The sequence below is a fragment of the Botrytis sinoallii genome, assembly GCF_014898435.1.
Source record: "Botrytis sinoallii strain Bc 23 chromosome Unknown BSIN_008, whole genome shotgun sequence".
Taxonomy (NCBI): domain Eukaryota; kingdom Fungi; phylum Ascomycota; class Leotiomycetes; order Helotiales; family Sclerotiniaceae; genus Botrytis; species Botrytis sinoallii.
Window position 1 is genome coordinate 774,434 of NW_024066035.1, and position 13,499 is coordinate 787,932.

The following is a 13,499-nucleotide window of genomic DNA, read 5'->3' on the forward strand; positions in this document are numbered from 1 at the left end:
AAAGGCACTGATAAAATATACACGAAATCACGATTAGTGATTCAGATATACCAAGATATAGGCAAAATTACTGTTTTGACGCAATCACCGACTATTCAATGCATTAGCCAGCATATTATACTTACACTTACTGCTATTTTGCAAACATCAAATAAGCATATTCAGATTTATTTACAGGATATCATACAAGTATATACCCAATCAACCACGACTTTGAATAGATCTATTTATATAGAAGTATCAGAAAAGGTTGGACTTGATTTCGGATATATACTATACATTATAAAGCCCTTATATAATATACTAGAAGCAGAAAATCACTAATTTGAAACCTACTATAATCACTATAGGGATAGGCTAAATATAACACAATCTACATACAATCCCTATTTACTTTACTCCAATAACAACATCAGCATCGTAAGACTACAAATCAATAATACTCTTATAATTACAAACAAAAGATTTACACAATTAGAACAAAAGCAATTGAAAAAAGCCGGATTTATAACTAAAAACAAAAAGCAACTCACCGAAGATTATCCACTTAAGTTTAATAATGGTTTAATCACTTTTAAAAGTAATAGAATCTATCTGAATCAAAAGAAACAGTACGATAATCTCCGAATAATCACACTAGGGAGCGTTGATATGCAGGGAACGAGGGGAAAGATTCGAAAGAATATCACTTCGAAGAACCAATATATCGCTCAACACGCGAGAGATGCGTATATCGCAACAGTATATCAACCAAAGGCATCATATTATTTTTTAATTGCTACCCAAATAATAAATCCGAAAAAAGAAGATGCTATTAAGCTCAATAAGATCATCAAATAGCAAATGGACAACCCAAGAAAAGGATTAACCTTTATACCTCTCGATATGGATTCTATCGAATTAGTTATCTTTATCGATGCATCCTTTGCTAACAATACTAATCTATCATCACAAATCGGCTATATTATATGCCTCGTAGATAAGCACAGCAATACTAATATCATCCACTGGATGTCGATCAAATGCAAAAGAATCACTAGAAGCGTACTAGCTTCTGAGCTATATACACTAATTCTAGGTTTTGATATTGGAGCTGCTATTAAGGGTACTATCAATACTATTCTCAAACCTAAAAAGCAAATACCACTTATACTTTGTACAGATTCTAAGTCACTATATGACCTATTAATTAAGCTCAGTACAAGTACAGAAAAACGACTCCTGATCGATATTATAGCTTTACAATAATGCTACGAAAATAGAGAGATCACGGAGATTAAATAGATTAACAGGAAATCGAATCCTGCGGACGCCATAACTAAAAACGGTGTATATCAAGCTTTAAAAGACTTGATTGATATTAATAAAATAGTCATTAAAGTAACACATTAAATAAAAAGAGAATAATAGAAAAGGAGCTAAGGGAGTAGGATAAAACACTGTACTTAAAATTGAATAATGGGCTTAGATTTAAAGTATATAATTTATTCAACTTAAGAGTTGCCAGTATCGGGATATCGATCATATAATCTAAGAGGGCATTGTATTGCACTAGCGTATGTATTAGCGTATGTATTAGCGCTAGCATTTTTACTATATCAAGTACTAGCTTCCTATAATTAATAATAATCAAGACAAATAATACAATCAATTATATTGATAAGAATGAAGTACTTTACACTTTAATCAACACCAAATTGATACCAACAATTATCGAGGGATAAAAGCCATCTATTCCTTCAGCAATAGAGAAGGCCAATTACAGCCAGCTAAAACAAAGATCTAGATAATCAGCCAGTACCTTCCCCGAATTAAGGAGACAACTTTAGCAGGGCCTTATTATATACTAGAATATCAAATGGATTCCATTAGAGGCCTTACGAAAGAGATAGCGATAAAGTAGTTTTCAGAAATAATGGAATAAGCCATATATATAATCAGATTACTATATTCTTTAATGGATTAGAATAAACCGATAAGGATAGTAGGCGAATAGGATATGGATATTGTATATAAAGAACAGACAATAGTATACAAAGGAAACAGTGGATTGCATTACAACTCTTATGTATTCGATACAGAAGCAATCGGGGTATACCGAGGCCTCCAAGCAGTAATCAGAAATATCATTGGTATAAAATAAATGGAAATCTGTATATATATTGATAGCACATTAGTGATATAGGGAATGAGAGGCACAGCCTTTATCATATCACAGTGGGCTTTCCTCAAATGCCACAAACTGATGCAAACACACTCAATCCAGATCAATAGTCACCAGGCCATATAGGGATCGAAGGGAATAAGCGTGCGAATACACTCGCTGACAAAGGGACAAGAAAATCAGTCTCAGGGTATATGAATCAACCTACAGCAAGTGGTATCCATTCTATAGCAAAAACTACTATGGAATCGGCAGTACAGGCATGGTGGATCAAATAGATATTAATGCTCTCCAAACAGTACCAGAAATGAAACCCAAAGAGTATAAATAAATGCTTTAAGGAACTAGAACTCTCACAAGCAACTCTTTACTATATACTAGCAATCCGCTTAGCATATAGTAACTTCAAAAGCTATCATCAATAATTTAAATACGAGGAAGCAATAATCCACTATTTATACAAAGCATTCAAATCCCCCAAGTATATTATGTATTATCGCAAAGTCCTTGCGATCTATAAAACCTAGCCTCCAGATATCAAGCCCAAATACCCACTCTATAATCAAGCAGCTCAAGAACAACTACTGAAATAACTAATATATACATCAGCTAAATTCGCTAAATTCATTATTATAACAGATTTCTATAAAAGCATATGCCCTAAAACACTATCAGAAGAATAAAAAGAGAGAAGGAAAGGGATCGATTGATTTAAGTGAATATAAACAGGGAGTAGGAGGGAATAGATCTAGAAAAGCTATATAAAAGAAAATTGAAGTATACAGTATATTATACTATAATAAAATATATACAAAAGCTACTTTTATAGAATAAAGTAGCTTTCAAATAAATACTATATAGAAGATCGGAAAGCATACACAAAAATATTCAAAGGATCGGAGACAAAGGCGTAAATGCACTAGCCATCGCTTGGGAGACTACTGAGGGTATTGAGACCCCATCCCTAGGAAAGGGGGATCATGTAAACTAGAAGATCATCCCGCAGTTAGCCCAACCGTAATGCCCCCTGGGAGGCTTGCCTATACGGCCCGGTTGAAAATTACTAATAATAATAATAATAATAATAATAATGATGTCTATAAGTAGGTATAAATATTAAAAATAACATTAGAAGGTACCTGTAGGTATATGTAGTTTCGAAAGATTACACACCAAGGTATTATCAAGAACAAGTGATAGGACCTTTCTCTCTCTCTTAGAATAGTGAGAGCATTCCTCGGATTTATGATACTGAACTAAATGATTCTATGTGATGATTTATAAACCCATAGCGTTCATCTCGCATTTCAAAGATTTACATGATACTAGCGCGGTAGGATTGCTAGTCGCATGCAGTTGGCTAATTTAGCGAAATCGCTTCAGGAGACTAAGTCCGGGCACTAAGAATTAGTGCTTCGGAGCTTTCTTTCGAAGCATGCAAGTCACTGACATGCATTAGAATTTCTTTCCAAAAATTGCAGTTCTATAATTATACTTCAAAATTATTAAAGGTAGTTGAACTTATTGCGATGGGCGAAACCCCCGGCACTGTCAGCTTGTTAACTCCGGGTATTCAAATCTCAGAAAGATGCAACGGGAGCCATAATATAGAGAAGTCGGAATTAGTAGAGATTGCTTGGTAATATTAGATAACATTCAAAAACTTAATTGCAAACCCAATGTCAGTATTAAGAGAGCAAAGAGAAAAGGGTATAAATAGAGTTCACTTCCCACTTGAAGGGGGCAAACTTAACGTTCAGTACTTAGGTTCACACGGCGAATTGACAAACAAATATTAAGAATACTTTCCGTTCAATCACCTATTACCACTGGCTCGTTCAGGATGTCATCTCTCGGAACCGTGTATTCTTACCCCAACAACCCTCGTACAATGAAGGTCAGTCAAGAACCCGGCAATCCGAATGCAGATCTCACATACCATACCCTTGATCTAACATACCACCTTCCAGATCCAAGCCGCGGCTGCCTTCAACAACAGGACCATTGATCTCTTTCCCGATTTCGTCATGTTCAAAACCAACCGAACTCCCGAATTTCTCTCCGACTTCCCACTTGGTCGTGTCCCAGTATTCAAGGATGCTAACTCCTTCCAACTCTTCGAATCGGATGCTATTACCCAGTATGCCGCTGAAAGTGGCCCTGCTATGAACCAATTACTAGGATCAAATATCAAATCACGCGCGACCATTCGTCAATGGATATCTTTTGCTAATAATGAGATCTTTGAACCTATCACTACGCTTATCTTCTGGAGATATGGATTTGTGCCATTTGAGAAAGAGCAGAGGATGAAGCTATGAGAAAATTGGAGATTGTTTTGGGTGTTTTGGAGAGCCAGTTGAGTAAACACATGTATGTATCTGGTACGGATGATATTAGCTTGGCGGATATCTCTGTTGCTGCTGCTTTGTATTGGGGATTTGATCAGGTCATCGATGTAGAGATGAGAGGGAAGTTTTCTAAACTTGTGGAATGGTATGAGAGGACTATTAAACATGAACATCTTAGCCCTTTCTGGGGGAACAGAAATTTGTTGAGAAGAGAAGAGAGGGGGCGAATATTTGACTGGGATAACTAGATGAATGTAGAAATTGTTAATAAGCATGTGCTAAAGTTTGGATGGAGAAGAGAATGGAGCAATTGAATGATTGGTCTTAAGGCTTGATTCGATGCTATATCGATATCACTAGAATCGTATGTAAAAGAGTAGTTAAAACCCGGCACACCAACCAAACTCGCCAAACGTGGATTTCGTTGAAACTAAACATCATTTTGAAATCGAATAAACACCATCGAAAAACATTTGTAATATGTCTGAAAGATTACCAACTATAAATTAAAAGCTTTTCTACAATTTAAAATAATCTAAAATCGATTTAACAAAGAATTTCCAAAAAAAATCATCCAATTTTTCACCCACCATTTTCACCTTCCCAAACCTCCACATCACGAGACCTCACGCAATAAAATTCCACTCTCAAACGCACAGACCACCCATCAATCTCTGTTCCTCCCCCTCACATGTACATAAAAAGAAGCGCACATTCATATACGATTTTGAGTTCACAACCTAGTTATCCTCACTAGACAACCAAGCTTTTCTCCATCCCGCCTATTTCAATTCCAATTCTAAGTCCCTTGTCTATTAACGCTCCGATCCCGAGCCGAGCCGTCCGAGCAAATCTTCCGAGCGGAAAGATTCACAATGGTATAGTTAATCACCCCTTCCATAGTAAAACTACCCGAAGGCCACGAGAAAAGCATATCCAGAACTTTATCTCATCTCATCTCAGCTCATCTAGTACCAAACCACAACTAACACTCCATTCCCACACCCACAGGTACACGCCGACTCATCGACTTTCAAAGCCGATATCAGCAAAGCGGAAGCTTATGCACAGGTTCTAGACGAAGCGAGGGGATTAATTGATGGACAGAGGAATTGGGTATGTTTTCTTCTTTCTTCTTTTCTTTGGTTGGGGATTGGGATTGTCGATATTGAAGGAGCGAGTAAATTGTGAGTATGGGTATATACTAATGGGATATAGGTGTGGTAAATATTCAAATTTTTCGAGTCGTTATATCAAGTGATATGATATGATCTAGTCAGATGACATGTATATGAACGTTGAATAACGAAATGGTCATAGTAATTTATCAAACACAGCGTCATTATTATGGCATGCATATAAATCACTTCCCTCCCCCTCTTCAGAGGTAAACTGGGCCGGTTCGTCTCTCTTCCCTTCCTTACCTTTTCCCAAACCACCAACTTACCCATTCCAGGATTCTACACCCTGGACCCCACATCCACTCCCTCCAAGCCCTCCCTAATCCTCGGTCCCTTCCAAGGAAAAGTCGCTTGTCAAACCATCGCCTTTTCCCGCGGTGTATGTGGTACCGCCGCTTCGACTCAGACGACGCAGCTCGTTCCCGATGTGGAGAAGTTTCCGGGTCATATTGCATGCGATGCCGCTAGTCAGAGCGAGATTGTGGTGCCGATTGTGGTGGATGGGGTGGTGAAGGCGATTATTGATGTGGATTGTGGGGTGAAGGAGGGGTTTGATGAGGTGGATCGGAAGTGGTTGGAGGAGTTGGCGGGGGTTTTGGCGGAGGGTTGTGATTGGTAGTTTGGTGGAGATGAGTAGAGGGTTTGGGAGGTGAGGATTGAGCTTGTCTATATTTTCTTTGCAATCTTTTGAAAGAGGTTGCATTGTGTTGCATTATCACACTGTGTTGTATATGGATATATAAATTAGATGAGAGAAACACAGAGCACTTGCTGTACATCCTACTTCCACTGGCAGACAAATCTGCATGGCAAGGAGATGAAAAATCATCTCCGAGAAAGAAAAATCTCAAAATCTCAAAATTCGAGGATGCCCAGATTCCGAGCACATAACACCGCTGTGAGAATCATTCTCAACTCAAGCTATAGCAAGAATCTGCCATGAGCGACATTAACGAGTGGAGGATTAACTCTCCAGAGATACCCAACTAGTCGCTCCCTCCCTTCGTTACCCAAATTCCCTATTTTCACTCCTTAAACTGAGGAAGGGTAAACGAAACTATCTTCTGGTAGTAATCCCCTAATTTATACCTCTAACAAATGAACAAAACAGCCATATCTAGTAAACTGCAACTTATCTTAAACTCCCATCCATCCATCCATCCACCACACAAAAATATACAAACCCTCTTCGAAGCTCAACCATCATCTAAAAATATCCCATCACATGTCACAATGTAAAGCACAAACCACAAACTATAAACCACATCAAAAAGGAAAAAGGAAAGAGAAAAAGAAACAAGGCTCTAGGTAAAACAACCCACCTATCTGTCTGGTATCTCAATCCGTTATCATCATCATCATCATCATTCAACCTAGATACCTAGTAATCTTATACAATACAACACAACACTGAACTATACAAATACATATATCAGAAACCACTCACCAAACCGATATGAACAAGTTATTAAATGATACCTACTCCATACTCCATACTCCATACTCCATACTCCATACTCCATACTCCATACTCCATACTCCATACTCCATACTCCATACTCCATACTCCATACTCCATACTCCATACTCCATACTCCATACTCCATACTCCATACTCCATACTCCATACTCCATACTCCATACTCCATACTCCATACTCCATACTCCATACTCCATACTCCATACCCAATACACAGTACACATTACAAAATTAACAATTCATCACCCGCCCGTCCGACACAGCACAGCACAACACACCACGGCACGGTATACTTATTTATCAAGGCAGGTAGGTATTTTCCATTCATCGTATATATATACATATATATATATATATACCAACCTCGCTTTCAACCCACCAATCCCATTCTACCTCGAACGAATTTTTCCAAAAGAGAAAAATTCGCTTGTAAGAGTTATTGAACATACCCACCGCACACCGTGATGTTTTGTAACATAATCTCTGCAAAATTCATGTTTTTTATATAATCTAAAATATTATATCATTAATACAATTCTTGATATTAAACTGAAAAAAAGTTTCTAATAGATAATCTGGTTCATTATTTATTTATAAAAATTTCTAATTTATTTTTCATTATTTTTGTTAAAAAGTTATATAAGCTTTTATTGAAAAAGTTCAGAATTTTTAACTCGTAACACTTTTCCCATACAAAATAAGCGAATTTTTCGAATTTTTTCGAATTTCCAACTTTAACCCTTCAAAAATACTATTATAAAAATATTTAAAAATAAGTAATATATTTTTCTGAATAATTTTGATAATTTTGAATCTTTTTTATAATATAATGTCACGGAATTCACCGTATAGTGTTACCCTACGGTATTAATCCTAGTACTCCTCCGGAGTACTCTTTCCCATAATTACTAAAACTATTCACTCCGTTCATTTGGCGTACCCTATATACCTAATTAGGCGACTCCATCGCATAATCAGGTATATAAACCAGGTATAATCCTTATAAATCACACCTCAAGTCAATCTAGTTGTATTATCACTCTATATACCTATCTCCTGATCAAAGTGACCATTAGACATAGCTATTACCTCCGTGATAATACACTATACTATATTATAGTATATTTTATTTACTTGTAGCAGTAGATATTATATTATATGATATCGTATCAAATCGTATTATATTATATCATATTATGTTATATCGTATTATATTATAAAATAAAACGTAATTCCTTCAAGTCTTCAGCTACTCTACTTTATTCTACTCTACTCTACCCTCTACTCTTCATCTATCTATCTAATTTATCTAACTTATATAATAGACTATAAAAAGTATACAAGATAGATTACTAGATATATATAGAGTATGAGATACTAATTATTCATTCAATTACTCATTCATTTATTCATTCATTTACTCACCCATCCAACACACCCCAAGAACCTCAAGAACCTTAAGAACCCCAAGACCTCCAGAGAAAAACACTCTCCCCTTAAGAGAAACTACCAAGAAAAACAATCCCACAAACCCCAAGAAAAATCAAGAAAAATCAAGGAATTCTAGCAGTAAGCATCCCAAGAAGACTCACGGAATGAGTGAGTATTTTTTTAATTTATCTTTCTATTTTCTATCTTTCTATTTATTCATTAATTGATCTATTGATTGGTATACAGACACCTACCTACCTGTCTGTCTGTCTTTCTGTTCATCTCATCTCAATCTCAATCTCAATCTCAATCTCAATTCAATTCAATTCAATTCAATTCAATTCAATTCAATGAATAGGCAGGCAGACATCCAAGCAAGCCAAGGTTCATCCAAGGTTATCCAAGATTATCCAAGATAATAAATAGAATCGGTAAGTAAAGTAAACAAATGAGAAATTTGGTTTTTGGAGTATGGTATGGTATGGTATGATATGTACGGTATGGTATGGTATGACATGTACGGTACGGTATGGTATAGGAAGGTATGGTATTCTGTGGACTTGTTTGCTTGCTTGTTTGTCTGCTTGCTTGCTTGGGGAGAGTATCTAGTAAGTGTAATTGGTATTGGTATTGGTAGTGGTATTTATGATGGATGATGATATTGTTAGATAGGTAGGTAGGTATGGAGTAAGATAGATAGAAAGATAGTAGATAAACTCCAAGTAGATAGATATGAAACGCGACTAATCAAACAGTTTTGTTGATCTTCATCTCCAGCTATGAGAGGTGATACCAAATCTCGTTCTTTTATTCAATCCCTCATTATTATTCATCTGAAAATGAGATTTCGAATTTCGAATTGGTTCGAGTCTCATGTCCCTACCCCATTGGTTAAATAGTTTGTGTATATTGTGTACAAGTATAGAAATCAGCTTCTAGAACCCCTCCAACAATTAATCCTTTCATATCATGACATATCATCTCAAATCAAAATTAAATAATGGGGTCATCAATACGACCCCTAAAAACAGCCGTTACCTCGTATCAGCGAAGTGAGAAGTGAGAACCCCTTTGAAGATCGGAGGATGGAAAGGGAATGAAAATGTAACTTGTAACGTCAATCCTTGTTGGAAGGAATCGGCAATTCGTGGATGGGAATTTGGGATTCGGGAGATGTGGGAGGATGGAGTAGGGGGGGAGTGGTTGGGTTGGGTTGGATGTGGAAGGAATATATATCGTAATATTGTGTTGTAGCTACTGTAGTCATGAGGAATTACGCGCTGAGAAGTATCATTTGGAATAACACAACCAACAGAAATTGGAAATAATCTTGATTTGATGTGTGGTTTGGCATGTAGGAATTGGCTGTGAGTTGTTGGGGTCACGTAGGATTATAACGTTTGGACGCTGATGGACTTGTGGTTGAATTTGAGGTTTGAAATGATGATTGCCTCGTGGTGGGTTGATTTGGAGGTTTGGATGGATGGAGATGGAGATGAAAATGGAGAAGACGATGATCATTATGATTTGATGATGGCATGTTTGAGAATTGAGAATGGGAGAATCAGTAGTAGTGGATCCTGAGTATGAGAGTGGAATCAGTGGATACCCAATTCGAGTTGAATCGTTTGATGATTGATGATTGATGGTTTGATCTTGGATCCCGATGCGCTCTGCTTCTTTCTTGGGGAATTATTGGAGAGAAGAGTGAGAGAGTGGATTGGAGTGAGATGATAAAAATGGAGTCGTGTTTTATATTTAGTTTGAAACTGATTGATTGGCGTGATTGTTTGGTTATGATGATGATTGTTGTTTGGTTATGATGATGATTGTCGTGATGCTAATGTTCAATGCTTTTTTGACCAAATGATTTGATGATGATGTGATGAAGTGTGATTTGAGGGCAAAGTTAGATTGATGAATTTGAAGATGATGATGATGTTGGTGTTGATGTTGGTGTTGATGTTGATGTTGATGTTGATGTTGATGTTTTATGATGGATGGATGCTATGATATGATATCTTACTAATAAGTCATTAGAGAGGAATGAAAAAACTGTATTTAGAGAATACCGTATATCAATACATCAATACGAGACATGCATTGATGAGTAAGGTCTTGTAACCAAAATCATAAATCAACTACTACCCAATTAAGTAATAAACCAACTAATCATCCCATCTAGAATTAAACTTATACTTCACCTGCACTTCAAAGATTGAGGCACCGAGGTATTGAGGCTGTGCTCATTCATTACATGAATTGTAAGATAATGAGAGACATCTTCCCACGGTCGCTCGTAGTCACGGTACAAATCCATTTTCCACGCTTCACTCTCTCTCTCCCCTACCAATCTCTCAAAATAAACCTCAACACGAGCCTTTCCCGACCCAGAGATCCAATCAAAGGAAAGTAGAGTAATGATTGGCTGTAAATAATCCTAGCCGGGTATAAAGTTCGGACCCATTGAATAATTCTAAACCTTGAATGCCAAGCGTAAACTCCTGATTATCACTATGGTCGGAAAAGATCTATACTGCATTAGGCTTAGCGCCCATTAAAAGGATGGAAAGGCATGGCCTTCGAACTTCGAATGGGAACGAATCCAAGCCAGAAAGTAGGTAATTAGGTAATCTTGGCTGTGAAAGATTCCAGATATTCTGGACGCATCCCTTTTTAATAAAACTCTCTCTTCGCTCTCTCTCTCTCAATTCTCTCTTCTTCTTCTTCCATTAATACATCAAAACTTTCTTCTCCAACCTCTCCAACCTTCTTCCATTGACTTTTTTGGCACTGTCGTTCGTTGTAGTTGCCATTTTATTAACACTCTTCTAATTGGATCCTTCTTGAATTGCTTCTCACTCACTTTGGAGCATTCACCAGCCCGTTTACACTTGTAACCATTTTTCCCTTTACCTCGGTCGATTTCTCTTGACCGTCAACTTCTTTCGTATCCTTCCAACACGTCGAAATCGAATCAATTCAAAAGATTAAATTCAAAATGAAGACTTTCAACACAATCGCTACTTTGGCCGTTGCTGGCTCTGCTTTGGCTGCTCCATCTCCAGTGGAGAATTTGGCACCAAGAGCATCATCTTCATCTCTGACTGCCATCACAACCAAGGGAAATGGTAAGATTGTTTGGATTCCATACCCTCCAGAATCATTTACTAATCTGCCATAGCTTTCTTCTCTGGCAACAACAGATTTTATATCCGTGGAGTCGACTACCAACCAGGAGGTTCTTCCAAAATCATCGATCCTATTGCCGACAAGACCACTTGCACCCGTGATATTGCAAAGTTCAAGGAACTCGGTATCAACACTGTTCGTGTTTACTCCGTTGACAACACTGCCAACCACGATGACTGCATGACCGCTTTGGCAGATGCTGGAATCTACTTGGTTCTCGATGTCAACACACCATTGTACTCCCTTAACCGTGCTACCCCAGCTCCTTCCTACAACTCCGTTTACCTTCAAAACATCTTTGCCACCATTGATGCTTTTGCCAACTACACCAACACCTTGGCTTTCTTCTCAGGAAATGAGGTTATCAACGATGACACCACCACCAGTGCTGCTCCATACGTCAAGGCAGTTACCCGTGATATGAGACAATATATCGGAAGCCGTGGATACCGTTCGATCCCAGTCGGTTACTCTGCAGCCGATGTTGATTCCAACAGATTGGAGATGGCTCAATACATGAACTGCGGTACCGATGACGAGCGTAGTGATTTCTTCGCCTTCAACGATTACTCTTGGTGTGATCCATCTTCATTCACAACCTCTGGTTGGGATCAAAAGGTCAAGAACTTCACTAATTATGGACTTCCTATTTTGTAAGTACCCACTTCCTGATTCAAAATTTCCAAACTAACATGTTGTAGCCTTTCCGAGTATGGTTGCAACACCAACACCCGTGCATTTGAAGAAGTCAAGTCTCTCTACGGCGCTGATATGACTGCCGTCTACTCTGGTGGTCTCGTTTACGAATACTCCGAGGAAGGATCCAAGTATGGTCTCGTCAAAATTGATGGCGACTCTGTCACCGATAAAGATGATTTCACCGCTCTCAAGTCTGCTTTCGCCGGAACCCCCAACCCAACTGGAGATGGTGGATACAGCTCTACCAACAAGGCTTCTGACTGCCCAGCTCAATCATCTACCTGGAACGTTACCTCTGATGCTCTCCCAGCTATCCCATCTGGTGCCGCTGAACTCATGACCAAGGGTGCTGGTAAGGGTGCTGGTTTGACTGGTGCTGGATCCCAAAACGCTGGAGGAACCTCTACCGGAACTGCCTCTGCTGGATCTGGATCAGTTACCGCTGTTGCCACTGGTGCTAGCACTGCTACTGGTACTTCCAAAGCCAGTGCAGGTAACTCATTGAGCCCAATGGATAAGACACCAATGATCCTTGGTGGATTGATTGCTAGTTTGACCTTCGTTGGTGCCGCGCTTTTGTAGATTTAAGGTGGCGTGTACAATTTAATGGTTGGGATGGATGCATGAGATTAAGGTGAAGATGGATTGGATTGTATGTTTCGAATCAGAAATTAGGTTTTTAGAGAAGTTGATAAATTGAGAAGATGACATATGGACAGTGGTAGCATGATACCTTTACTCTTCTACATGATGGATGGGATAAAAGAATATAAAACAAATTCCAAACAAAACACTTTGTATTTCCTTTGTTTTCTTTTGTTTTTGGGTTCTTGGGTTGTGTTTGTGATTTTGTTTTGTTTTGTACTGTATGGTAATTATATTTACTTTTTGAATTTGGAAGTGAGAATGAATGATGTGCTCTTTTGATAATGGGTACCTACTCCTTACCTATATTTTGGCTTTATTTGATTTATATCTTACTCTTATGTTCTAATAGTCTT

General features: G+C 37.9%; 3 protein-coding genes across 3 annotated transcripts; all 3 read left to right on the plus strand.

The window, feature by feature from the left end:
• Nucleotides 1-4,007: 4,007 nt before the first annotated feature.
• On the plus strand, nt 4,008-4,485 carry EAF02_005275 (uncharacterized protein; the record flags this gene model as incomplete). Its single annotated transcript, XM_038901323.1, has 2 exons — nt 4,008-4,061; nt 4,135-4,485. 2 exons carry the CDS (start codon nt 4,008-4,010, stop codon nt 4,483-4,485), a joined length of 405 nt encoding a protein of 134 aa, XP_038758663.1.
• A 905-nt stretch (nt 4,486-5,390) lies between these two features.
• EAF02_005276 (uncharacterized protein) lies at nt 5,391-6,315 on the plus strand (the record flags this gene model as incomplete). The annotated part of the gene is made up of 4 exons (XM_038901324.1): nt 5,391-5,393; nt 5,527-5,702; nt 5,836-5,915; nt 5,972-6,315. The coding sequence occupies 4 exons, from the start codon at nt 5,391-5,393 to the stop codon at nt 6,313-6,315; spliced, it is 603 nt and encodes a 200-aa protein (XP_038758664.1).
• A 5,293-nt stretch (nt 6,316-11,608) lies between these two features.
• Nucleotides 11,609-13,080, plus strand: EAF02_005277 (uncharacterized protein; the record flags this gene model as incomplete). Its single annotated transcript, XM_038901325.1, has 3 exons — nt 11,609-11,738; nt 11,792-12,452; nt 12,501-13,080. 3 exons carry the CDS (start codon nt 11,609-11,611, stop codon nt 13,078-13,080), a joined length of 1,371 nt encoding a protein of 456 aa, XP_038758665.1.
• Between the last annotated feature and the right edge of the window lie 419 nt (nt 13,081-13,499).